The following is a 24,242-nucleotide window of genomic DNA, read 5'->3' on the forward strand; positions in this document are numbered from 1 at the left end:
AGGGCACTAACACATCCACACTAAATCATATTTGTGTCCCAGGACCACAAAACCAGAAATAAGGGTCAATTTTGCGAAATTGGGATTCATACATCATCTGAAAGATGAATAAATAAGCTTTCCATTGATGTATGGTTTGTTAGGATAGGACAAAATTTTGCTGAAAATCTGAAATCTGAGAATCAAAATATTGAGAAAATCACCTTTAAAGTTGTCCAACTGACATTCTTAGTAATGCATATTACTAATCAAAAAAAAAGTTTTGATATATTTTCAGTAGGACATTTACAAATTATCTTCACGGAACATGATCCTTACTCAATATCCTAATGATTTTTGGCATAAACGAAAAATTGATAATCTTGACCCATGCAATGTATTGTTGGCCATTGCTAAAAATATACCTGTGCTTCTTATGACTGGTTTTGTGGTCCAGGGTCACATTTTATCTTTCTGTCTCTCTGAAACATCCTTTTCCCCTTAGAATCCACACAAACAGTGCAGGCACTGCAGTACCCTGATTCGGACGCCCCAGTGAGTGCCAATAAAGAAGTAGAGATACGGAGTTTAAAGAGTGAGATCGACATCCTGAAGAAACAGATAGCAGGTGAGAACTCGATATTGGGTTAGAACGCACACAGTCAAGGTCTTCGGTCTTTATTGTACTCAATTGATTACCTTTTGAGTGTAGTGACATCTCTAGACAGAGACTCTATAATGTTCACTCTATCATGTCAGATTCTGGTCAACTGGAACAGCAGTTGGAAGCGGCCAGCACAGTTCGAAGAGACCTGGAAGACTCGTCTAAGGTCATCAGGAGCTTGGAGAAACAACTGAAGGGAGTCTCGCAAGAGAGAGATGATCTGCACAAGGTACCTATTCCTGTGAATTTTAAGATATAGGTAAAATATCATATTGTTAGCTAGCTTTCTACACTTCTGAAGTGCTGAAGCCAGTCAACTAACTCAAGATGTTTGGAATATGGTTAACTAGCTCAACCACGCCCCCACCAGGTGAGCCAAGCTGGTCTATGCTGTGTGTGTTTGTGACTGCTGGGATAGTATAATGGTAAAAGCGACATGAGCTGACTAATCTTTAACTCTGCTGTTTAACAGATTACTCTTTAGCTCAAAGACTAGTAAATAGTTGATCACAGACAGTAAAAGCTAGAAAACACTACATGACTTTTAAAATCTGGACATATTTTAAAACACTAGAGATCAACTTTGTAAATTGTTGAAGAGAAAAACTGGGAATCAGACACTTACGTAAAGACCACACAGCAAATTAGCACAGAAACATATCACATTGCTAGCAAGATGCCTAACAAATTAAAACAACATGTGTTGACTCAAAATGTTTGATATCCTCTGACTGGATGGAGTCATAGTCAAGTCATAGTTTGTGTTCATAATACATAAAATATGTTTTTCTATGAAATCTATCAACTACTGACTTTCAGTAGCTATTGTTGACTCAAAATCTGGACAATAGTTGTGTAGTGCATTCCAGCCTTAACTTTGATTCTGTAATGAAGGAGCTGCTGGAGTTAGCAGAGAAGGTGAAGGCTCAGGGGAAGGAGCTAAAGGAGGCTCACAGTCAAAAGAAGTTGGCCATGGAAGAATTCTCTGAGCTCAACGAGCAGCTGAGCGATCTGCGCTCACAAAAGCAGCGGTTGAGTCGACAGTTCAGAGACAAGGAGGAGGAGATGGAAGGAGTGTCGCAGAAACTAGAGGCTGTACGGCTAGAGATCCGCAAAGCTGAGAGAATGCGCAAAGAGGTATACGTATTAACTTACGGAAACTTACTGGTGTTTGACCCCGTTATATAAGCCAAGTCAACATGGTTGTAATTTTGATGCAGTGCCCCAGCAATCATCAGTGGGATCGTATTTGAGGATTCGTTGGCTGTGTATTTCATGTTTGTGGTATTTTCCTCTCAGTTGGAGGCCCAGGCTGAGGAGCAGGCAGCAGAAGCTCAAAAAGAGAGGAAGCTACGAGAGAGAACCGAACAGTACAGCAGACAGTTGGAGGATGAGCTGGAAGGGATGAAGGTGACAATGCATGAGTACATTAATATAATATAATTGGCCGTTTAGAATTTTTTTGTATCAAATGTAAATTCATGTCTCAGTCACATTTTCTTGGTTAAATAAAAAGATTTTATATTTTATATTACATTCAGTATAATCAATATTCTATTCATTAAGGGAGAAGTTTACTTCCAGAACAAAAATTTACAGATAATTTACTCACCCCCCATTTCTTCAGTTGTAAAGAAATTATGTTTTTTGAGGAAAACATTTCATGATTTCTCTCTATATAGTAGACTTCTATAGTGCCTGCGAGTTTGAACTTTCGAAAAGCAGTTTAAATGCAGCTTCAAAGGGCTCTAAGCAATCCCAGGAGGAAATTTAGGTCTTATTTAGTGAAACGATGTGTTATTTTCTAAAAGAATTGACAGTTTATATACTTTTTAACCTCAAATGCTTGTCTTGTCTTGCTCTGCGTGAACACTATTCCGGTTCAAGACAGTTAGGGTGGGTCGAAAAACTTTGCATTCATTTTTCTCCTCCGACTTCAAAATCGTCCTACATCACTGCAGAAGTACCAACCCAGTGTTTACAAAGTGAATGTGCAAAGAAGATCAAATGCTCTTTACAAAAAAAATTAAAACAACGATGTAGGACGATTTTGAAGTTGGAGAAGAGAATGAGATGGGAGTTTTTCGACATACCCTAACTGTATTGACCCGGATTACACAGAGTTCATGCAGAGCTAGACAAGATGAGCATTTGAGGTTAAAAAGTATAGAAATTGTACTTTTGTTTAGAAAATAACCGATCGTTTCACTAAATAAGACCCTTCTTCCTCGGCTGGGATCATTTAGAGCTCTTTGAAGCTGCATTTGAACTGCATTTTAGACGTTCAAACTCGCGGGCATCATAGAAGCCTCCACAGATTTTGTTTGCTCCTGTTTCCCCTTGTTTCTCTCATTCTTTCAGTCCTTTCTTCCACTTTATACTCATATGTCTTGTTTCTTCCACAGCAGTTGAAACAGGCTGGGCCCCCTCACGCAGCAGCGAGCTCAGACCAACAGCAGGAGCTTATGCGCATACGAGCAGAGCTGGAGAAGAAGAACGTGCAGTACGAGGAGGAGTTGTGTCGCAGAGAAACGCTCCACAGCAGCGAGCTAAAGGGCCTAAAGAAGGAGCTCCGTGATGCTGAGGGTCAACACCTTACACTCCAGAAAGAGATTCTCATGCTTAAAGACAAACTGGAAAAAACACGCAGAGAAAGGTACATGTGTGACTATACGTGAAATTGAATATAGTGAATGTAAGAACTATGGTCTGTGAATGGCCCATGAGACCACCAGCTTTTTGGGCCATCCTGTAGATTTATTCCTTTACACTGAATTGGTAGCAGAATGTAGCTGTACTATAAACTTTATCATGTTCATTGTTGTCTTTGTAACAGCCAAACTGAGCGAGAGGAGTTTGAGACGGAGCACAAGCAGAAGCACGAGAGGGAGAGGGCCCATTTGACAGACGAGAACAAGAAGCTCGCGAGTGAAGTGGAGAAAGTGAGATTTCTATCGTTTTCAAAAACACATGTGCCAATGCTCATGATATTCATTAGCCTGTGTCTCTTTCATCACAAAAAGTATACATCAAATCCCTGAAATTCCCCCTTCCCTTCTGGCACTCTTTCCCAAATCTGCTAACATTCCTAGAGAGAGATCGTAACCACACACGCTTACATAAAATTGCTTCTTGGCTCAGTCACTGTTTACTTTGGATTGCCGGGTAAAATCAGAATCAGCCAGTCAAATAATTCTGCAAGTTTGGACATATCAGATATTAAAGGGCTCCTTATTTTTGGTGGCATGGATATTAAACATTATTCATTTCGTAAAAATACCTGGAAACCCAAAACACAAAGGCAGTTTAAAACAATAGCGCAGCCGGCCAGAGCTGTCATGTAAAATGCCAGATTGGCTAAGGTTTAGAAACATAAGCAAGAGTGATGGCATTTGGAAGGAATTGAACCAGGATGTGAAATGCCTGAATAAATTCACATTCCTATCAAAGAGCACCGCAGAGTTTTCGCATAGACTCGCCGTAACATATTGTGTTAGCTTCCTGTCTTTAATACAATGTTCATTTTCCTACAGAAAGAAGAATCAATAAAAGCTAGTAAAGTTGATCTGGGATAAATGACAAACTGTGCTATTACTTTTCCAATTGATCAGATGATAAAATGAGAGGAAAAATGCCATAGATTTATACTTTTATTACTCGACTTGCAGAATAAAAATTTCCTGATTTACTCACCCCCATGCCATCCAAGATATTCACGTCTTTCTTCAGTCGCAAAGAAATTCAGTTTTTTGAGGAAAACGTTTAGTCCATATTGTGGACTTCAGTGGTGCTCAACCGGTTGAAGGTTAAAAATGCAGATTCAGTGCAGCTTCGACGGGCTCTAAACGATCCCAGCTGAGAAATAAGGGTCTTATCTAGCAAAACAATTAGTTATTTTCTTAAAAAAAATTTATATTAATACACTTTTTAACCACAAATGCTCTGCGATGCGCGTGTGTGCTCTGTGCACTCCAGTTTAGAGACAGTTATGGTAGATTGAAAAACTCCCATCTCATTTCCTCCTCCAACTTTAAAATTGTCCTACATCGCTGTTTTACTTTTTTTTGTAAAGGGCGTTTGACCTTCTTTGCACATTTACTATGCAATGTAGGACTATTTTGAAGTTGGAGGAGAAAATTAAATGGGAGTTTTTCGACATACCCTAACTATATTGAACCGGAGTGCAGAGTACACATCGCAGAGGTAGACAAGACGAGCATTTGAGGTTAAAAAGTATATAAATTGTTATTAGTTAAAAAAAAATAACCAATCATTTCGCTAGATAAGACCCTTATTCCTCGGCTGGGATTGCTTAGAGCCCTTTGAAGCTGCACTTAAAATGTATTTTTAACCTTCAGTCCGTTGAGCACTATTGAAGTCCATTATATGGAGAAAAATCCTGGCATGTTTTCCTCAAAAAACTTAATTTCTTTGTGAATGGAGAAAGAAAGACATGAACATCTTGGATGACATGGGGGTGAGTTATTTATCAGGAAATTTTTATTTTGGAAGTGGAGTAATTCTTTAATGAAATATGATGAGATAATGAAAACGAAAAAATCTGAATTCATTTAATCGCCCTCAGTAAGACATGTATGAGTTTCTTTCTTCTGTTTTTTTTTTTTTTTGAACACAAATTTTTTTTGGGGAGAATGTTGGTAGCCAAACAGCTGACAGTAGCCATTGACTTCTATAGTATTACTTTCCATACTACCTGCTTGCTGGGTCACCAACTATATATATATATATATATATATATATATATATATATATATATATATATATGTATATGTAAGGTCTAGTAATTTTGTGCTTTTTATTAATTTTTTAGTTTTTTTTTTTTTAATTGTTTTTTTTTGTTCGTTATTTTTAGTAATTTTAGTATTGGCTTAGCTATCATGTAAGTTTTTTAAGTTACATTTTTATTATATAAATGTGTAGTAATACAATAAAAAATATAATATTAATGATTTATAACTAATATCTAATATCTAACACTATATCTAATGTTTATATTTTTAGCTTTTTTCAATTTTTATTTTTTTTGTTTTTGTTTTTAGTTTTAGTTAACAGTAACAACAACTGGTAGCAACATGCCAGCTTAAACAACCACCTTAAAGGGATAGTTCACCCAAAAATGAAAAAAAGTAATATTAAAAATTGTCCTGGCTCTTCCAAGCTTTATAATGCCGGTGAATGGCTGTACCAGAGCTTCCGCCTTCATCCTACGTCATCGGCTGGAACGTCACTCTTTCCTGTGTCTTGAAGCTAGAGATTACAGTTTATAAAGTCTTAAATATGGATATTTTTCTTGTACATTCACATTGATTCGCTTCAGGAGGCCTTTATCAACCCCCTAGAGCTGTGTGGAGCACTTTTTATGATGGATGGATGCACTTTATTGGACTTTTATTGCACTATTGAATATCAACAGCCATACACTGCCATTATAAAGCTTGGAAGAGCCAAGACATCTTTTAATATAACTCTGATTGTATTCATCTGAAAGAAGAAAGTTATATACACCTAGGGCTTGAGGGTGAGTAAATCATGGGGTAATTTCCATTTTTGGGTTAGCTATCCCTTTAACAACTGCAATGCCTGTCATATGAGCCCAGTCGCCATCCATGTACTTCCTCCCGTCTATACTTTTCAGTTCTTTACTCTTTGTCGTCTCATTTTCTCTTTTCAGCTGAGCTCTATGTATGAGCAGCTCAGCAGTAGTCACAGGCAGCTGGAGGACGAGATGAGAGAGTTGGCTGATAAGAAGGAGAGCGTTGCCCATTGGGAGGCCCAGATCACTGAGATCATCCAGTGGTGAGTGGAGACCCCTACCTGCAGCCATGTGACATCACACTTGGAGAGAAAGACACGTGATGATGATGACCTTTACCCATGTCTGCATGGCTATGCGGATCCAGATGATGCAGATCATTTGGCCATTCATCACTTGAATGCAGTTGCAGTTTTTGGCTTTTTGTTCTTTATATCAAGGTAAAGCTAAACTAAGCTAATCTGTGCAGGGTGAGCGATGAGAAGGATGCTCGTGGTTACCTCCAAGCTCTGGCCACAAAAATGACAGAGGAGCTTGAAGGGCTCAGGAACACCAGCTTGGGAGCCAGAGGAACGGTGAGACATGCGCACAGCAGACAAGGACGAAACACATTCTGTTCTTCCTGCTTCTCTAATGTGGTGGGTCTATCTTTCGCTCCATTAGGACATGCCATGGAAGATGAGGCGCTTTGCTAAGCTGGACATGTCCGCGCGTCTGGAACTGCAGTCTGCGCTGGATGCAGAGATCAGAGCCAAACAGTCCATCCAGGACGAGCTTAACAAAGTCAAAGCATCCAACATTTCCACAGAATGGTAAGACCACACATATCAACATAGTTTTGTTTGACTGTACTGAAACTAGAGATCTGGTTTGCTGATTTCATTTGAAGTCTAATGACTTTTTTCCACTCAATAAACATTCGTGTTACTCTTTATGTGAATAGTTTTGAAATTTGCTTTTCTTTTGGGTTGGTCAGTAGAGCTTTAGCTAAATTTAGCTTGTTTTGTTCACACTCTCTTTTCGAATGAGGTGAATTTAAATAGAGTGACATAGTTCTCTGTCTGTTATTTTTGTCTTACAGCAAATTGCAGGAATCCGAAAGTAGAAACCAGGAGCTGCTTGTAGAAATTGAGAGGCTGAGGAAGGAGACAGAGGAGCTGAGATTGAGGAGAGGTGGCAATCAGTGTTATTTTATTATTTATACAGTGGTGGCCAAAATTATTAGAAAACTAGTATTTTCACCAGCTAAAAATGGTTTTAAAGGAGAAGTTCACTTACAGAACAAAAATTTACAGAGAATTTACTCACCCCCTTGTCATCCAAGATGTTCGTGTCTTTCTTTCTTCAGTCAATAAGAAACTATGTTTCTTAAGGAAAGAAATTCAGGAATTATCTCCATATAGTTGAGTTCAGTGGTGCCCCCAAGTTTGAACTTCCAAAATGCAGTTTAAATGCAGCTTTAAATGACTCTAAATGATCACTGCCGAGGAAGAAGGGTCTTATCTAGCAAAACGATCAGTCATTTTCAAAACAATTTGACAATTTGTATACTTTTTAACCTCAAATGCTCATCTTGTCTAGGTCTGTATGAACTTGTTTTTTTTCCGGGTCAATACAGTTATGTCAAAACTCCCATCTTGTTTTCGTCCCCAACTTCAAAATCATCCTACATCAGTGCAGAAGCACTGACCCAGTGTTTACAAAGTGAACATGCAAAGACTATCAAATGCCCTTGACAAAAAAAAGGTAAAACAGCGATGTAGGACAATTTTGATGTTGACGAAAAAAAAAAGATGAGAGTTTTTCGACCTACCCCAACTGTATTGACCCGGATTACACAGACATTCCCATTGCAGAGAAGAGACAAGATAAGCATTTGAGGTTAAAGAAAATTCGAAAATTTCGAAAATTACAAATCGTTTCACTAGAAAAGACTGTTCTTCTTCGGCTGGGATCATTTAGAGCCATTTAAAGCTGCATTTAAACTGCATTTTGAAGTTCAAACTTCGGGCACCATTGAAGTCCACTATATGGAGCGAAATCCTGAAATGTTTTCCTCAAAAAACATAATTTCTTTACGACTGAAGAAAGAAAGAGACGAACATCTTGGATGACAAGGGGTGAGTACATTTTCTGTACATTTTTGTTCTGGAAGTGAACTTGTCTTTTAAGTCGGTTACTTCTATCTTTTGCTGTAGTGTGTCAGTAGGAAATATCAGTTTACATTTTCAAACATTCATTTTGCCATTTATTATAATAATCCAGTGAGATTTTTGTTTGCACAAGGAGTCTGACAACAGCCAGTGCTCCACACAAAGATCTGATCTTGTCTGGAATGACATGAAGAAACAGAACAAACTGAGACAACGTCTCCAAGATGCTTCAAGAAACCTACCTGCAAAGCTACCTGAAAAACTATGCAAAAGTGCACCTAGGGCAAAAGCTGCTTTAAAGGCAAAGGATGGTTGATTTAATTTAGTTAATAGATGTTAATTAATTAAGAAAATCTATTCATGCCATTATTTTTGACAGCATCCTAATTTTACAGCATTTTACACAAGTGTCTAGAACTTTTAACAGTACTGTAGCTTTGCAGGTAGGTTTCTTGAAGCATCTTGGAGACGTTGCCACAGTTCTTATAGAGTTTGTTCAGTTTCTTTGTCATTCTAGACAGACTGGATGATGATGAGATCAGATCTTTGTGTGGAGCACTGGCTGTTTTCAGACTCCTTTTGCAAACAAAAATCTCACTGATATTATTACAATTATTTGCAAAATGAACATTTGGAAGCGTAAACTGATATTTCCTACTGACACACTACAGAAAAATATGTATAACTGACTTAAAACCATTTTTTAGCTGCTGAAAATACTGCTGAAGAGTATTCTAATAACATTTTTTTACAATAAGATTTTTTTTTAAATATTATTTATTTTTATATTAGCAGTTTTTATTTATTTATTTTTTGTTTTAGCTTTAGCTTACTTTTTTGTATAGCTGTAAATATTTTTTTATTTTAGTAATTTTAGTACATAAACTCATTTCAGTTAATTTTTTTTTGTTTGAGCTTTGTAAGTTTAAGTTTTCATCTAGTGATATTTCATTTTATATTTATAAGTTTCACTTAACAAAAACAACAACACTAGTGACAAATATGCAACCTTCTCAACATTGCTTTTCACAGCGTCACATAAAAAGAGCAGATCTGGCTCTGTTACAGTCAAACTTGATGCGATTTAAAATTGTGTTTTAATAAGACTCTGTCATTTGTAGGTGTGAAGCATCAGGATTCCCAGAATTCCTTCTTGGCATTCCTCAATGCACCCACTTCTGCTCTGGATCAGTTTGACGTAAGTCTGAGATCCCAGGTGCTGTTCATGAGAACATCTGCATAGAAGTTCACTTCAGTTTCCAAAGAAATCTCTTTCATCATTCTTATTTACATTTTTTCGGTATTCCTCTGATTCTTCACCCTGATCTGTATTATTAGTTTTATTATTCTGTTTTTTCTTCTGTCATAATATGTTTGGTTATTGTTTTGTTTTTTCATTCTGTTGTCCATCAGGACTCATTTTCTTCCTCTTCATCTTCTTTAGTTGAATTTTGGGAAGATGTAAGTTTTTCTTCAGCCATGTTGTAGTGGAATGTTTTTTGCATCGTTCGTTTTACACATTTAACAGGTTAGTCCACCCAAAATGAAAATTCTGTCATAATTACTTATCCTCATGTCGTTCCAAACGTCCGTCTTTGGAACACAAATTAAGATCAATTGGACAAAATTTGATGTCAGTGGTTAAGCCTAAAATAACCATTGTTATTTTAGTTTTTTTGCACACAAGTATTCTCAAAACTTCATAAGATTATGGTTGAGCCACTGATGGACTATTTTGTCAATGTTCTTGGTACCTTTCTTGGTCAGAAAGCTCTTGGATTTCATCAAAAATGTCTTTGAGGTGTGACATGACATTGACATGAGGGTGAGTAATTAATGACAGAATTTTCATTTTTGGGTGAACTATCTCTTTAAAAGCAGACATGTAAAGCTCTCACAGGAATAATACCAGAATACCAAATGAAACTCAACACGCAATTGATTCTAATACAGTTTGACATTAGCATGTTGCTAAGCTAATAGCACAACATTCAAATAAGTATAAAAATACATAGCACAGACAAAGAGTAACAAAGGACATTTTTTCACTGCACTAATCTTCTTTATTCATACTTTTCTGTATTGAATTCAATATTGAATTGATTTTACATTCTACCAACGATATAGTTTGTGGTTTTATTTTCCTTATCTGATCCTATCCACTCCAGTGTCTTGTGGTAGTGACTCCTTGGAGTTCTTTGATGTGAAGTGATGCCTTTGTGCATGTAAACTATGCCCAGAAATCCAACCACAGATTAGACGTGTCCTTACACGCCCTCATTCCCTTCCAACCTGCCGTCCCAGGCCATGATCGTACCCAGCTGACAAGTACATGAAGTTTGACTCTCCTCTCATGTTTTTTTTCTCTCCATATGAAGCGGTCACCCTCTTTTGGTCCCGGAAGCAAAACCAGACGTGTAAGACCCGCTTTTGTCCTGTGTCACAGTAAAATCCCCCCAACCCCCCGTTTTTTTCCCCTGTGGTTGTGACGGCCTGTTTTGCAAACTGCATGGGTGGCAGCTCTGATTGTGGTGACATCCGTATTGCATGAGAACTTCAATGCTTTAATGCATCTGAAAAGTGTTTGGGAAACTTTCTTTCATCTATTAAAATGCATATATGTGATTGAAGTGTTTATATATTATATACTTCAGAGAAACTGTGTTACTGACTGGGTTAGATAATTAAACATGGTGGTTTATTTTCCATACCATGTGCTTTTATGGTATATTTTAAAAGCTCATGTAAATATAAAGATGTAGAATTCATTCACTTGGCTTGATATTTGGATCTAATTTAACTTTTACTCATATATAAAGATTAAAAACACAAAAATAAGTTGCCTAAACAGTTTCTCATCGTTTACTGAGCCTTACGTCGATCCAAACCTTGTCTTGTTTTCTTCCATGGTGCAAGTTAGGAAGAATTTTCACTCTCTTCTTTTTCTTTCAAAAACGATCAAAATCCAAAAAAGAAAAGTTTCAAAAAAAGTTTTAGAGATTTTCAAACAAATGTTGTTCTTCGGAACTTTCGGTTCAGGAAAGAATGCTGAAAAATTAGCATGGTTTCCACAAAAAATCATGAGAAATGTTTCTTAAGCAATAAATCAGCATATTAAAATGATTTCTAAAGGATCACGTGACACTGAAGCCTGGAGTAATAGCTGCTGAATATTAAAATTTTGCTATCACAGGAATAAATTAAATTGTAAAATTTTTAAAATAGATTTTTTAGCCTGTATTAATTTTTTACAATATTTCTGTTTTTGCTGCGTTTTTGAGCAACATTCTTTATTTTAAATAGGGCTGCAAAACGATTAATCACATTCAGAATAAAAGTTTGTACTGTGTATGTTTATGTATGTATAAATACACATATGTAGATATTTTAAAAATATTTGTATGTATATATGTTAATACTTATATAATTATTATAATATATTTGTTATATATATATATATATAAATTATTTTACACACATAATTTATATTATTTATAAATATAAATATTTTATATCTAAATCGAATATATTTTTTCTTAATGTATACAAGTATGTGTGTATTTATACATACAAAAAATAAATATACACAGTACACTCATATAGTATGTAAACATAAACTTTTATTTTGAATACGATTAATCGCGATTCATCGTTCTGCAGCCTTAATTTTAAAACATTAAAACAAAACTCACGTTTTTGAACAGTAATGTACTTATTTGTTGAAAAATCATACAGAAATCATACAGGTTAGGAAAGACATTATGGTGAGCAAATGATTGAATTTATTTACATTTGAGTAAACTAATCCTTTACAGATCACTTTAATGTAAGACCCTTATAAACTGTGGATATGCTTTTTCCATGTGTTTTTTTCCGTGCTGTTTTTCCTTGCGTCTTTATTTGCATCTTGCATGTGTAGTTGGTGTGTGGTCTCTGTGTAGTGGGTGTATTGTGCCATCACTCATTGGCTTGGTGCCTGGGTGCACATGCTTTGTTCTGCATAGAGGGTGTAATTCCAGTAAAAATATTGTCTTGATAAGCTTTATGGTCTTGATATACTGCTGTGAGTGCGTTTCGCTCTGCATGGTGGCATATTCTTCTGGTATCACGGTCTGTATCGCATGACACGTTTTGTAAATATAATTACCATCTTTTTGTTTTTTAGCTTGACTCGGCAGATTTCACTCCCTCCAACACACCGTCGCGAGATGAGGACTCAAGATCTCGCCGCATATCCCGCTCACGCTCCCCATCCACAGCCAGTGACATGGAGCCTATTGAGGTATCATTTGGAGTCTAAGAAATAGTCCACCTAGAAATGAAAATCATGTTACTGTTTACTCACCCTCATGTTATTCCCAGCTCATATGCTGTTGTTTTTTTCTATAAAACACAAAAGCAGATGTACTGGCCAGTCTTTTCCATATAATTAAAGTGATTCAGCCTGGATCCAGCATTTAAGATGTTTTTGTGTCTCACAGAAGAAAGAAATGATGACAGAATTTTCATTTTGAGTCCATAACCTCTGTTTATATAATAAAATGTACTCATGTGTTGGTGTGTCCTCCTTCTAGTTGATTGACCATACGTCACGTAGTCTACAGACTCCAACAGGCAGATCAGGCTACGGGAGCTTGGGACACCCATCACCTAAGGTAACTATATGTCATAACAATAGTTTAATAATAGTTTATTGTTATGGTTAATAATATAATCCATTTTGTTATGAATTTCCAGGAAAATAAATATTGTGCTATAGGAATTGTGTCCAATACTCGTATCGTCTACCAAACCAGTCTTAAGTAGCATGGGCATATTTGTAGCAATAGCCAAAAATACATTGTATGGGTTAAAATTACAGTTTTTTCTTTTATGCCAAAAATCATTAGGATATTAAGTAAAGATCATGTTTCATAAAGATATTGTGTACATTTTGTACTGTAAATATATTAGTAATATGTATTGCTAAGAACTTAATTTGGACAACTTTAAAGGCGGTTTTCTCAATATTTAGATGTTTTTGAACTTTCAGATTCCAGATTTTTACATAGTTGTATCGTGGCCAAATATTGTCTTATCCTAACAAACCATACATCAATTAAACACTTATTTATTCAGCTTTCAGATGTTGTATAAATCTCAGTTTCAAAAAATTGACTCTTATGACTGGTTTTGTGGTCCAGGGTCACATTTGTCTTAATGCTGTAATGTTTCTATTAGAACATACTGAAATGGTTGTTCTTTGCTCCACAGCCCAAGGCGCACCAGTTTAGTGTGAAGACCTTCACCGTTCCCACCAAATGTGCCCAGTGTACCTCTCTGATGGTGGGACTTATCCGTCAGGGCTGCACCTGTGAAGGTAAGACAACAGAAGAGAGAGGAATGTTGGTGTTTAAAGGGATACCTGGGTATTAAGACTTGTATGGCTTAATATGATGTAAATGATGTCTGTTACTGAAATATATAGTAGAAAATCCATGTAAGATTTACATTGTTTTAAAAATCCACATTGATTTATACATATTTTGGACTATGGAGGGCACCATTATTTCAATGACGTGAAATAGTTCCACTCTGTGATTTAATATGGATACAAGCGTATCTTAAACCAAATGCCGTACCATAAATTTTTCCCTACAACAAGTGTAAGCGCCTCTGGATATTGAGTGAAATCCACACTGAGAAACTCCTTTAGTGGCTGCGGCATCATGACAAGCGGCTGGCATGTTTACATCCTGTCAGGATGCCATCTAGCGTTTCTTGTCTTTGACGTTTACTGCTGTTTTCTACTAAAAGCCTCAAAGGCATCAGGGCTAAAGTGGAGAGAACAAAGATGCTGGTCTTTAGTAAGTTTTATTCATCCACAGGCATCTCCTTTGCTTATCGCTAAAAAAGCAGTGAACACTTACATTGCTTCTCTTACTGACATTCGACAGAAAATTACAACCAAAAGCCAGTGTGGCATCGTATCAGTGTTTTATTTTCCAAGTTGTGATGTGGTAAAAATAGCAACAGGTAGTGCCAGTAGCTCACCAAGTGGTGAATGGTAATGATGGCGCCCCCCATATGAATAAAAGATGTGGATTTTTTAAATAACATAAATCTTTCATGGATTTTCTAATACATGTTTCAGTAAGAGACATCATTTATGTTATATTAAGCCATTCAAGTCTTAACACCTGGGGTTCCCTTTAAAGAGACAACAGTGAATATGATTTGTTTTTAGTTTTCTAAATGATAAAACGCGTATGACTTTTTTTCTTCTGAGGAACACACAAGGAGAACCAGCATAAATCTTTATATTTCCCCTATTGTGTTCCACACAAGAAATGAAGTCATATGGGTTTGGAAACAAAATAAGGGCAAAACTTTCAGGTTTACTGAATGTTCTCCAATCCTAGGATTCCTTATTGCCAGAATGCTCAGTAATACTCACTACCTGTGATTTCCTTTACAGTCTGCAACTTCTCCTGTCACGTCACCTGTGCTGATAAAGCACCCTCTGTGTGTCCCGTCGCACCAGACCAAACCAAGGGCAAATTGGGAATTGACACTCAGAGGGGCATTGGGACTGCATACGAAGGCCATCTTAGGGTAAGAGTTACCAAATATGTTCTGCTCTTCATATTTAGTTCACTATTGACCACTCTGTTTTATTTATGGGCTTTAGAAATGATGACACACTATGTCTTTCCACTGTTTTTTTTTGTCTGCTGTGTTGTAATTGTAGCTTTTACTGTCTTTTACCAGATACCAAAGCCCACAGGGGTGAAAAAGGGTTGGCAGAGGGTCTGGGCAGTGGTATGTGACTTCAAACTTTTCCTGTATGAGCTTGGAGAAGGGAAAGGCGCCCAGCCTGGTGTCATAGTTAACCAGGTTATTGACATGAGGTGAGGGAAATCTTCATTCAGAAGTGATGCTCAGATATTTAAACCAAATATTTCATATGTTGTGCTTGACTCTCTTTTGTCCTAAAACAGGGATGAAGAGTTTTCCGCCAGCTCTGTTCTAGAGTCGGATGTCATCCATGCTAACAAGAAGGATATCCCATGTATTTTTAGGGTAAGAGCTTACCGGCAGTTTCTTAGAGACTGTAGTCTCTCTCTTTTTCCATAATTCTAACATTTTTGTGTGACCAGTTTTTGAAGATAGTTGTTTTGCTTAGTATTTTTCTATAAACTATTATACTTTTTTTTCCAGGATTGTGTGATAATTAGAAATTTTAAAAGAACAGCATTTATGTAATATAGAAAAACTTTTTGCAACATTACAAATGTCTTTACTATCACTTTTGATGCATCTTTGCTAAATAAAGTATTATTATTTTAAATTTTACTGGCCCCAAAATTTTAAAAAGTAGTTTATACATTGAAAAATGCTATTTGAGTTTTTTGTTGAACTTGAAAATTGACATGAATAACAATACTGTATTTATTTAGAATATTATTCTAAAGACAGTCCCTAGAATTTTGATCTGTTGTATTGCAACCATTTTTGTCCATTTGTCACATTTCCAGTGTTAATGTAATAATTGCATTGTGCCTTTGTAGAACAGGAATAGTAATTTATGTCCTAAATTCTAAACTTTTATCATTCATCAAGCATCATTTCTCCTCACAATGGTTTCTTCAAAATATCATAGATCAAATAATAGCGATCAGACTATTATGTAATAATCACGACTGGACTAATTATAGCTTTAAGCATCATTAGTCATTTCAAGACATTTCTGAACCGCATTTCAATCAATGTTCTTTGTTCATTCTACAGGTAACAGCATCTCAACTGTCCGCCTTCTCCAGTCAGAAGACGTGCATCCTGATCCTAGCTGACAACGAGCAAGAGAGGACAAAGTGGGTGTGCGCTCTAAACGAACTGCACCGTATCCTGAGAAAAAATAAGCTGAAGGAGCGTTTCGTCTATGTGCCTAAAGAAGCCTACGACAGCACGCTTCCTCTCATCAAAACCACCCAGACTGCTGCTATTATAGGTACAGAGACACAAAACTTGTCATGTCCAATCAACACTATGTAAAAGAGCAAATAGTATTTAACCGAATTGTCCCTATTTCTGTTTAGACCATGAACGGGTTGCTTTGGGGAATGAGGAAGGCCTGTTTGTAATCCACGTCACCAAAGACGGTAAACCTTCCTTCATTAATCCTCCCATTTCTTCATTGCCCAGTTAACTTAAGATTTGTAGCTTAGTGGTTAAAAATCTAGACTGGTCACTTAAAGTTTGTTGGCGTAAACTTTGGAAAGTCTGATGTATAATCTACCAGGTTGCTTCAGGGCAGTTGAATTAAAATTTCTGTAATTCCTAAATGTTAAAAACATTGATGTGCTCTCCATCACTTTGACAGAAAAAATGACTCTATTGCATTGGAATGCCAGACGTTTATTTAATTTACGGGAAAAAGAAAACAACGACAGATGAAAATAGAACATGACGGAAAAAGTAAAACCCAGTCTGACAGACTGACAGATAATGGTTATTTTTAGTACAAACTCTAAGTATAAATTACCTTTCTTTGCATTAAGGCAACTAAATCAGTGTTTTTTAGGGGTTCAAGCACGTAGCGCTGAAACCCTGTTGTAGTTGTTAGAGTGGTCACGAATCAGTGATCACCGCGTAAAACTGATCATGCAGACCAAACTGTAAGTCATAGATACTTGAAACTGGGAGGGATGGTAGTACTCACACTGCAGACAGCGAACAAAAGTACAAAATCGCTAAACAGTCATTCGCAGGCTCACGTCTTATGTTGTTGGAATCCTTGGCTCACACCAGACAAAACGCATGCCTCTTGGCAACCATTTGTCCCATTAACATGTGCACTGTCTTAGTCCAGAGTGCCACAATTGTCTACAAGGCCATTTGCGTATCTCAAAAAACATGGCCGCCATTGGCAGATGAAGTTTGAGGGCTTGTTAGACAAGGTTAACGGAGGCCGATCGGAACGAAACTTGGTGGGCCTGTTCGACTCATGGCCCTAAAGGGTCTGAGAGAAATTCGAAAGAAATCGGCCACTAGGAGGGCCATATCGCATTTTTCAAGGGAGTAAACGATTGTACGTTGTGCGTTTTTTTTTGCACATATGCATGGTATTCCTATCATACGATAAACCTTTTTATTTCGCACAACTTTGCCTCTGGAACTTCTGCTGTCAATCAACTTGTTTGTTAAATGACTGAGAAGATGTAAAAAATCTACTTACGCGAACTAGTCCTAAGTTTTTCACTCAATCTGGAAAAAAACACTCCAACTCTATGGACTCTCTAGGCCAATAATTATCAATAAAAAATGGAAATTTACACTTTGGGAAGCTATAATGGGGTTTAGAAAAGGGGCCTGCCCAAATTTACCCCAAATCCTATAAAGCCTAAAGAAAAACTCAAAACTTCATGAAACCTGCTGAGCACATCAGATGATTCTAAAGAAACACACAACGTTTTAAGGGGATCAGATCAAAGCTTAGTCATAAACATTAAAAGACATCATATTTCTGTGGTAAATTACCTGGATTTGCCAAAATGCTTTTTTTAATCCTTGATTTAGGTGGGTATACACTTGCTAAATACTATGTAATGTCTTTTTCCTCATATGCTGAAATGCCTTAAGCTCTTGAACCTCAGTAATCGCTGCTTGCAGCTACATGTTTTTTGTATTTTTCCTGTTTATCATAGCAGACGTGAAATCTGTTAAAGGTTGTAAACTCCAAAAATGTTTGTGATTTGTAAGATTTAACAGTTCTACCATTGCTGACCACATGCTCATTTTTAAAGAGATAGTTCCCCTCAAAAATGAAAAAAATCTGTCATTAATAGTAATGGGAAGTTCGGATCATTTTACTGACTCGGACCTTTGAGTCTCGTTCAGCAAAATGAACAAATCTTTTTTTCGTTCATTTCGTTCATTTCAACACATCTACTGCTTACACAAACATTGATCACACTACAAACAAAACAAAACTATATTGCTATAAGAAACAGAAAAGATTAATTCATTGTTTACCTGGGTCTTTAGTCTATGATTAGCTCACCTCATTGCTTATCTGACAATTTTTCATGTTTGAGTCGTTCATTCATCACGTGACAGCCCTATAAGCTTAACCAGTGCAGTGTGAGGCGAAAAAAGAATTGTTTAGTTCATCTCTTGAGTCTTCAGGTTCGAGTCGTTCGTTCATCACGTGACAGCCCCATAAGATGAACAAACGACTCCAAAAACCCAAAGACTCGAAACAGGTGAACTAAGTCCAGCACAGAACCTAATAGGATGTTGCGCATTGACGATTCGTCCTGAGTCACATTAAAGATTTGTTCAAGAACGACCCATTACTAGTCATTAATTACTCACCCTCATGTCATTCCAAACCCATAAGACCTTAGTTCATCTTTGGAGCCCAAATTGAAATATGATGAAATCTGAGAGCTTTCTGATCCTCTGCAACTGACACGCTCAAGGCCCAGAAAGGTAGTAAGAACATTGTTATAATAGTCCATGTGACATTAATTTTATGAAGCTACAAGAATACTTTTTGTGTGCGAAGGAAACAAAAATAACAAATTTATTAAACGATTTCTTCTCTTGCAAGTGTCAAAGACTGACAATGAAGATAAGAAATTGGTTGAATAAAGTCATTATATATTTTTTGTTTGCACACAATAAGTATTCTTGCAGCATTACGGTTGAACCACTGATGTCACATGGACTATTTTATCCATGTTCTTGCTACCTTTCTGGGCCTGGGTACATTTCATTTGGGTTGCTCTCGGATTTCATCAGAAATATCTTAATTTGTGTTCTGAAGATGAACAAAGGTCTTACGGGTTTGGAGCGACATGAGGGTATGACAGAATTTTCACTTTAGACTGAATTATCCCTTTAAAACTGAAATAACTAATGCAAGACCAACATTAATTATTTTATTTTTGTTCTTTCTTCTAGAAATCGTTCGCGTGGGTGATGTTAAGAAAGTGCATCACATAGAACTAATGCCCACAGAGCACTTAATGGCCGTCATCTCGGGCAGGAACCGACAAGTGTGTCTGGTCCCCATGGCGGGGCTCGATGGGAGGGAGGTTGACAAGAATAAAGTGGCAGATACTAAAAACTGCCAGGCACTGGTGTCTGGTGTGGTACGCAATAGCACCTGCTTCTGCCTCGCCGTTAAACGACAGATCTCCTGCTATGAAATTAACAAGAGCAAGTCACGCTACTGCCATCTGGTGGACATACAAGTACAGTATTCAAAACTCCTTCTCATTTTTTCAAATCAAGTATATGTGGTCTACTTGCAATTAGTGTTTATACTCATTAGAGTAGTGCACACAGCAATATCAACAGCCCTTTCTATATCTCAGGCTCCAGGAATTGTCCAGTGGATGGCACTGTTTGGCCAGCAGTTATGTGTAGGCTACCAATCAGGCTTCATGCGCTACAGTTTGCATGGAGATACTCCTCCAGTCAGCTTACTTCACCCAGATGACCCCACATTGGCGTTTATTAAGGCAGACAACCTGGATGCCCTTTGCGCTGTAGAAATCTCCAATAAAGAAATGCTCCTCTGCTTCAGCAAAATCGCAGTGTATGTGGACACACATGGCAGACGCTCGCGGCAGCAGGAGCTGATGTGGCCCGCGGCGCCCACCGCCTGCTGTGAGTAGAGAGAAGTTAATCGTCTACTTACACTTAATGGTTAAAGACAAGGGTAATGGTGCGGCTGTGAAAAGGTTTTGTTAGATTGACCTTGTGGATGTTTTGCATCTTGCAGGCTACAATGCCCCCTACCTGTCAGTCTACAGTGAAAATGCAGTGGATGTGTTTGATGTGAACACAATGGAATGGATTCAGACCATTCCTCTCAAAAAGGTTTGTTTTAAAAAATTGTATTATAAAAAATAAAGAAATATTGCACATCCAACACAGTTGTTTTTAACATTAATAATAATGGCTGTTTCTTGAGCACCAAATCAGCATATTAGAATGATTTCTGAAGGATCATGTGACACTGAAGACTGGAGTAATGATGCTGAAAATTCAGCTTTGTCATCAGAGGACAAAATAGATTTTAAAATATATTCAAAGAAAACATTGTAGTAATACATATTTCGTAATATTGCTGTTGATCAATAAGAGACTAAGAGACTTCTTTTAAAAACATTTTAAATAATTACGGAATTCGGAAAGTGCATAAGTATTTCAAGTACATAAGATTTTAAGCATCATGTCAGATAAAGAGTGTTAATACGTTTATTTGAAATTAATTGTGCTGTCTCCAAATATGTCAATTTCAGCTTAATTAATAAATGTGACCCTGGATCACAAAACCAGTCATAAGGGTCAATTTTTCAAAATTGAGATTTATACAGCATCTGAAAGCTGAATAAATTAGCTCTCCATTGATGTATGATTTGGTCGAGATACAGTTATTTGAAAACCTGGAATCTGAGGGTGCAAAAAAATCAAAATATTGAGAAAATCACCTTTAAAGTTATCCAAATAAAGTTCTTAACAATGTATATTACTAATCAAAAATTAAGTTTTCATATATTTACAGTAGGATTTTTACAAAATATCTTCATGGAACATGATCTTTACTTAATTTCCTAATAATTTTGCCATAAAAAAAAAATCAATAATTTTGACCCATGCAATGTATTTTTGGCTATTGGTACAAATATACCCCAACAACTTAAGACTGGTTTTGTGGTCCAGGGTCCCAAATATGAAAGCTACATTTTTAAAAATGTAAATACATATACCTTCAGAAAGGTAGCAGAGTTAACAGTTTTGCATTTTAATTTGTAATTTAACATTACTATTAGCCATTTAGTAACACCAAAAAATCTATAATTGGGATGAAGACAAAATATTAGTCTTATAATAAAATAATAATCTTTAATCTTTTCTTATTATTAATAATCTTAATAATAATCTGTGCAGGTCCGGCCATTGAACATGGATGGCTCTTTGAATCTCTTGGGCCTAGAGACGGTCAGACTCATCTACTTCAGAAACAAGACTGCAGGTAATGGCACTCACATAATTCTGCGATATGCAATATTCATAGCTCAAGTTGAGTGCTGTTGTTTAAACCTTGTGGTTTAGTAGTACTGTTTGAAATAATGAATAATTCAGATTTGAATAATATGTCTGATAATGCATAATGTGTTTTCTGTGTTTAGAGGGGGACGAACTGGTGGTGCCTGAGGTGTGTGATAACAGCAGGAAGCAGATGGTACGCAGCATGAGCAACAAGAGACGATTCTCATTCCGTATTCCAGAGGAGGAGAGACTGCAGCAGAGGAGGTGAATGTCACACACACACACCCACACACACACACATGTTGTGTTTCCATGTTTTGTGGGGACATTCCATAGGTGTAATGTTTTTTATACTGTACAAACCGTATTCTATCGCCCTACACCTACCCTACACCCTCACAGGAGACTGTGCACACTTTTACTTTCTCAAAAAAACTCAGTCTGCATGATTTATAAGCCTGTTTCTTCAGGGGACGTCACAAATGTCCCCACAAGGTCAAAATTTACTGGTATTACTATCCTTGTGGGGATATGTAATGTGATAAATACCAGGTACACCCACATGTATACACACGTTTGTGTACTACCATGCTAAAAGTCAAGCAGAGCATGTTCAAAGGATACTTCGTTAGGTCTGGATGCAATACGTTTAACTTATGAAATGTCATTATTGTCATTATAGGGCTATTATATTAACTTACTTGTGTGTGTATTTGCAGAGAATTGTTGAAAGATCCCGAGAAAAGGAACAAGTTGATCTCAAATCCTATGAATTTTAACCATGTGGCTCATATGGGTCCTGGAGATGGAATGCAGATCCTCAGAGATCTGCCAATGGTGAGAGACTCATCTTTAAAAGAATATTCTGGGTTCAGTACACATTAAGCTCAATCAGTAGCATTTGTGGCAAAATGTTGATTGCTACAAAAATGTAATCAATTTTTTTTAACTAGTATGGCCAAAATTGCTCACTGACCTTTTACATTTAATGTATGTACACTACCAGTCAAAAGTTTTTTTTTTCAGCATCATTAATCCAGTCTTCAGTGTGTTGAAATTATAGTAATTACTGCTTTTATTTAGCAAGAATGCTTATCAAAGAAACCTGAAAAAATTCTACTCAGCTGTTTTCAACATCATAATAAATGTTTTTTGAGCAGCAAATCAGAATATTAGAATGATTTCTGAAGGATCACGTGACTGGAGTAATGATGCTAAAATTGTTTGAAATCACAGGAATAAATTACATTTTAAAATATATTCAAATAGAAAAGTTATTTAAAGTAGTAAACATATTTCAAAATTGTACTGTTTTTGCTGTACTTTGGATCAAAAAAAAAAAAATCCAGGCTTGGTGAGCAGAAGAGACTTCTTTAAAATCAATAAAAATCTTACTGTTCAAAAACTTTTGACTAGTAGTGTAATAATACTTTTTGACTAGTAGACTAAGAATAACTAATAAGAAGTTTTAACAAAAGAATTAGTTGAATGCGTATTAAGAAAAAGTGTAACAAATTAGTGTATTTCGAAAATTATAAGCTTCACATTTCTGCTTTTAAATTCTCCAAAAATTGTTCCCTCTTATATTGTAAGTGCCTCAATGTATCCTTGATTTTTTTTTTATTTTAAGAAAGTTGATATGTGAATTTAATTTAATTTATTTATTTTTTGTGACAAAAAAAACAAAACATTATCCTACACAAATGCTGTCATTTGAGCTTAACTTCTGTTGAACTCAGAATGTCTTTTTAATGCTTTTACAACCTCATTTTGATTAGTCACTCCACTTTTGGTTTGTGCTCTATCGTTCAATAGTTTGGGATTAGTAATTAAAAAGAAATAGTACTTTTATCGAGTAAATATGGATTTAATAGATCAAAATTAGCAGTAAAGATTTCTTTAAAAAATCTATTCTTTTGAACTTAGTTCATCAAACCAATCCAAAAAAAAGCATGTCAGTTTCCACAAAAATATTACACAATATTACACAAAAAAACGTAAATAATAATAATTGGACAGCATAAATCTTACTGAGTCCAAACTTCTGAACAAAAATACTACATTTACAATTACTACATACTACATTTATTGTGTAATTCATCATTTATGCATCCTGTATTGATATATATGTTGATAGCAACATGACATCATAAAGGTCACTGTATTCAATCCCATATTTTGTTTTCATCATGTCATGTCCACTCATTGCATGTTTGTGTGTCATTCCTCTGTGCGTTTCTCTGTGTAACCTGTAGAATGTCCGTGCTCAGGACAATCGAGCCGGATTCAGCGGTTCCGTCAGCATCCCCTCAATCACCAAAAACCGAGCCGAACCTGGGCGATCCATGAGTGCAAGCAGTGGCCTAGGAATGCGTAAGTACATGTTTCTGCTTTTCCATTTATCATATTCCATGCGTTTAATTCCCAACCATTTTCTTTGTTCTCTCTATCAGGATCCTCATCTCAAAACGGCAGCGCTCTAAGGAGGGAGCTGTCGGGCGGCAGCTACAGCTCGAAACGCCAGACCATGACGTCACCCTCTGAGAGCTCGCTGTCGTCAGGAGGAGGGATGGACGTGGGCGAAGCGCCGCTTTCTCAGTTTGATAGAGAGGTGAGTCACGATGTAGAAAGAATCGGGAGAGTGGTATCCTCATTACCTCATCACATCAAAGCCAAATTTGCACTATGCAGGGACGTCCCGGCACATGACCAGCAAGCCGTGGTATCCATGATGATTAAATATGAGCCTTATGCTGTTTTAAATGTGCTATCAGAATGACTGTAAATATGAGATTCTTAGTTTTGGATATGGAAGGTGTACACTTATGATCACTTATTCAAAACC

At 36.6% G+C, this 24,242-nt stretch overlaps 1 protein-coding gene across 10 annotated transcripts in view; it reads left to right on the forward strand.

Annotated features, from left to right (window-relative positions):
- The window catches only part of cdc42bpab (CDC42 binding protein kinase alpha (DMPK-like) b), a 77,239-nt gene that overhangs the window by 45,700 nt on the left and 7,297 nt on the right, over window positions 1-24,242 (forward strand). For 3 of the 10 annotated variants that reach the window (XM_051138350.1, XM_051138352.1, XM_051138359.1), the window contains 29 exons: window positions 485-607; window positions 739-872; window positions 1,538-1,780; window positions 1,943-2,053; window positions 3,052-3,299; window positions 3,480-3,585; window positions 6,336-6,460; window positions 6,667-6,772; window positions 6,861-7,009; window positions 7,279-7,370; window positions 9,472-9,548; window positions 9,764-9,811; window positions 10,729-10,767; window positions 12,516-12,632; window positions 12,925-13,005; window positions 13,604-13,709; window positions 14,808-14,944; window positions 15,101-15,240; window positions 15,331-15,412; window positions 16,121-16,340; window positions 16,429-16,491; window positions 19,298-19,590; window positions 19,714-20,008; window positions 20,124-20,221; window positions 21,296-21,380; window positions 21,538-21,661; window positions 22,117-22,234; window positions 23,653-23,770; window positions 23,851-24,008. In XM_051138350.1, the coding sequence (XP_050994307.1) occupies window positions 485-607; window positions 739-872; window positions 1,538-1,780; window positions 1,943-2,053; window positions 3,052-3,299; window positions 3,480-3,585; window positions 6,336-6,460; window positions 6,667-6,772; window positions 6,861-7,009; window positions 7,279-7,370; window positions 9,472-9,548; window positions 9,764-9,811; window positions 10,729-10,767; window positions 12,516-12,632; window positions 12,925-13,005; window positions 13,604-13,709; window positions 14,808-14,944; window positions 15,101-15,240; window positions 15,331-15,412; window positions 16,121-16,340; window positions 16,429-16,491; window positions 19,298-19,590; window positions 19,714-20,008; window positions 20,124-20,221; window positions 21,296-21,380; window positions 21,538-21,661; window positions 22,117-22,234; window positions 23,653-23,770; window positions 23,851-24,008 (3,836 nt within the window). Of the gene's footprint in view, window positions 1-484; window positions 608-738; window positions 873-1,537; window positions 1,781-1,942; window positions 2,054-3,048; window positions 3,300-3,479; window positions 3,586-6,335; window positions 6,461-6,666; window positions 6,773-6,860; window positions 7,010-7,278; window positions 7,371-9,471; window positions 9,549-9,763; window positions 9,812-10,728; window positions 10,768-12,515; window positions 12,633-12,924; window positions 13,006-13,603; window positions 13,710-14,807; window positions 14,945-15,100; window positions 15,241-15,330; window positions 15,413-16,120; window positions 16,341-16,428; window positions 16,492-19,297; window positions 19,591-19,713; window positions 20,009-20,123; window positions 20,222-21,295; window positions 21,381-21,537; window positions 21,662-22,116; window positions 22,235-23,652; window positions 23,771-23,850; window positions 24,009-24,242 lie in introns of all 10 variants that reach the window. The other 7 variants (XM_051138349.1, XM_051138351.1, XM_051138358.1 and 4 more) reach the window with 3 other exon arrangements.

The sequence above is a fragment of the Labeo rohita genome, chromosome 20 (genome assembly GCF_022985175.1).
Source record: "Labeo rohita strain BAU-BD-2019 chromosome 20, IGBB_LRoh.1.0, whole genome shotgun sequence".
NCBI classification, from domain to species: domain Eukaryota; kingdom Metazoa; phylum Chordata; class Actinopteri; order Cypriniformes; family Cyprinidae; genus Labeo; species Labeo rohita.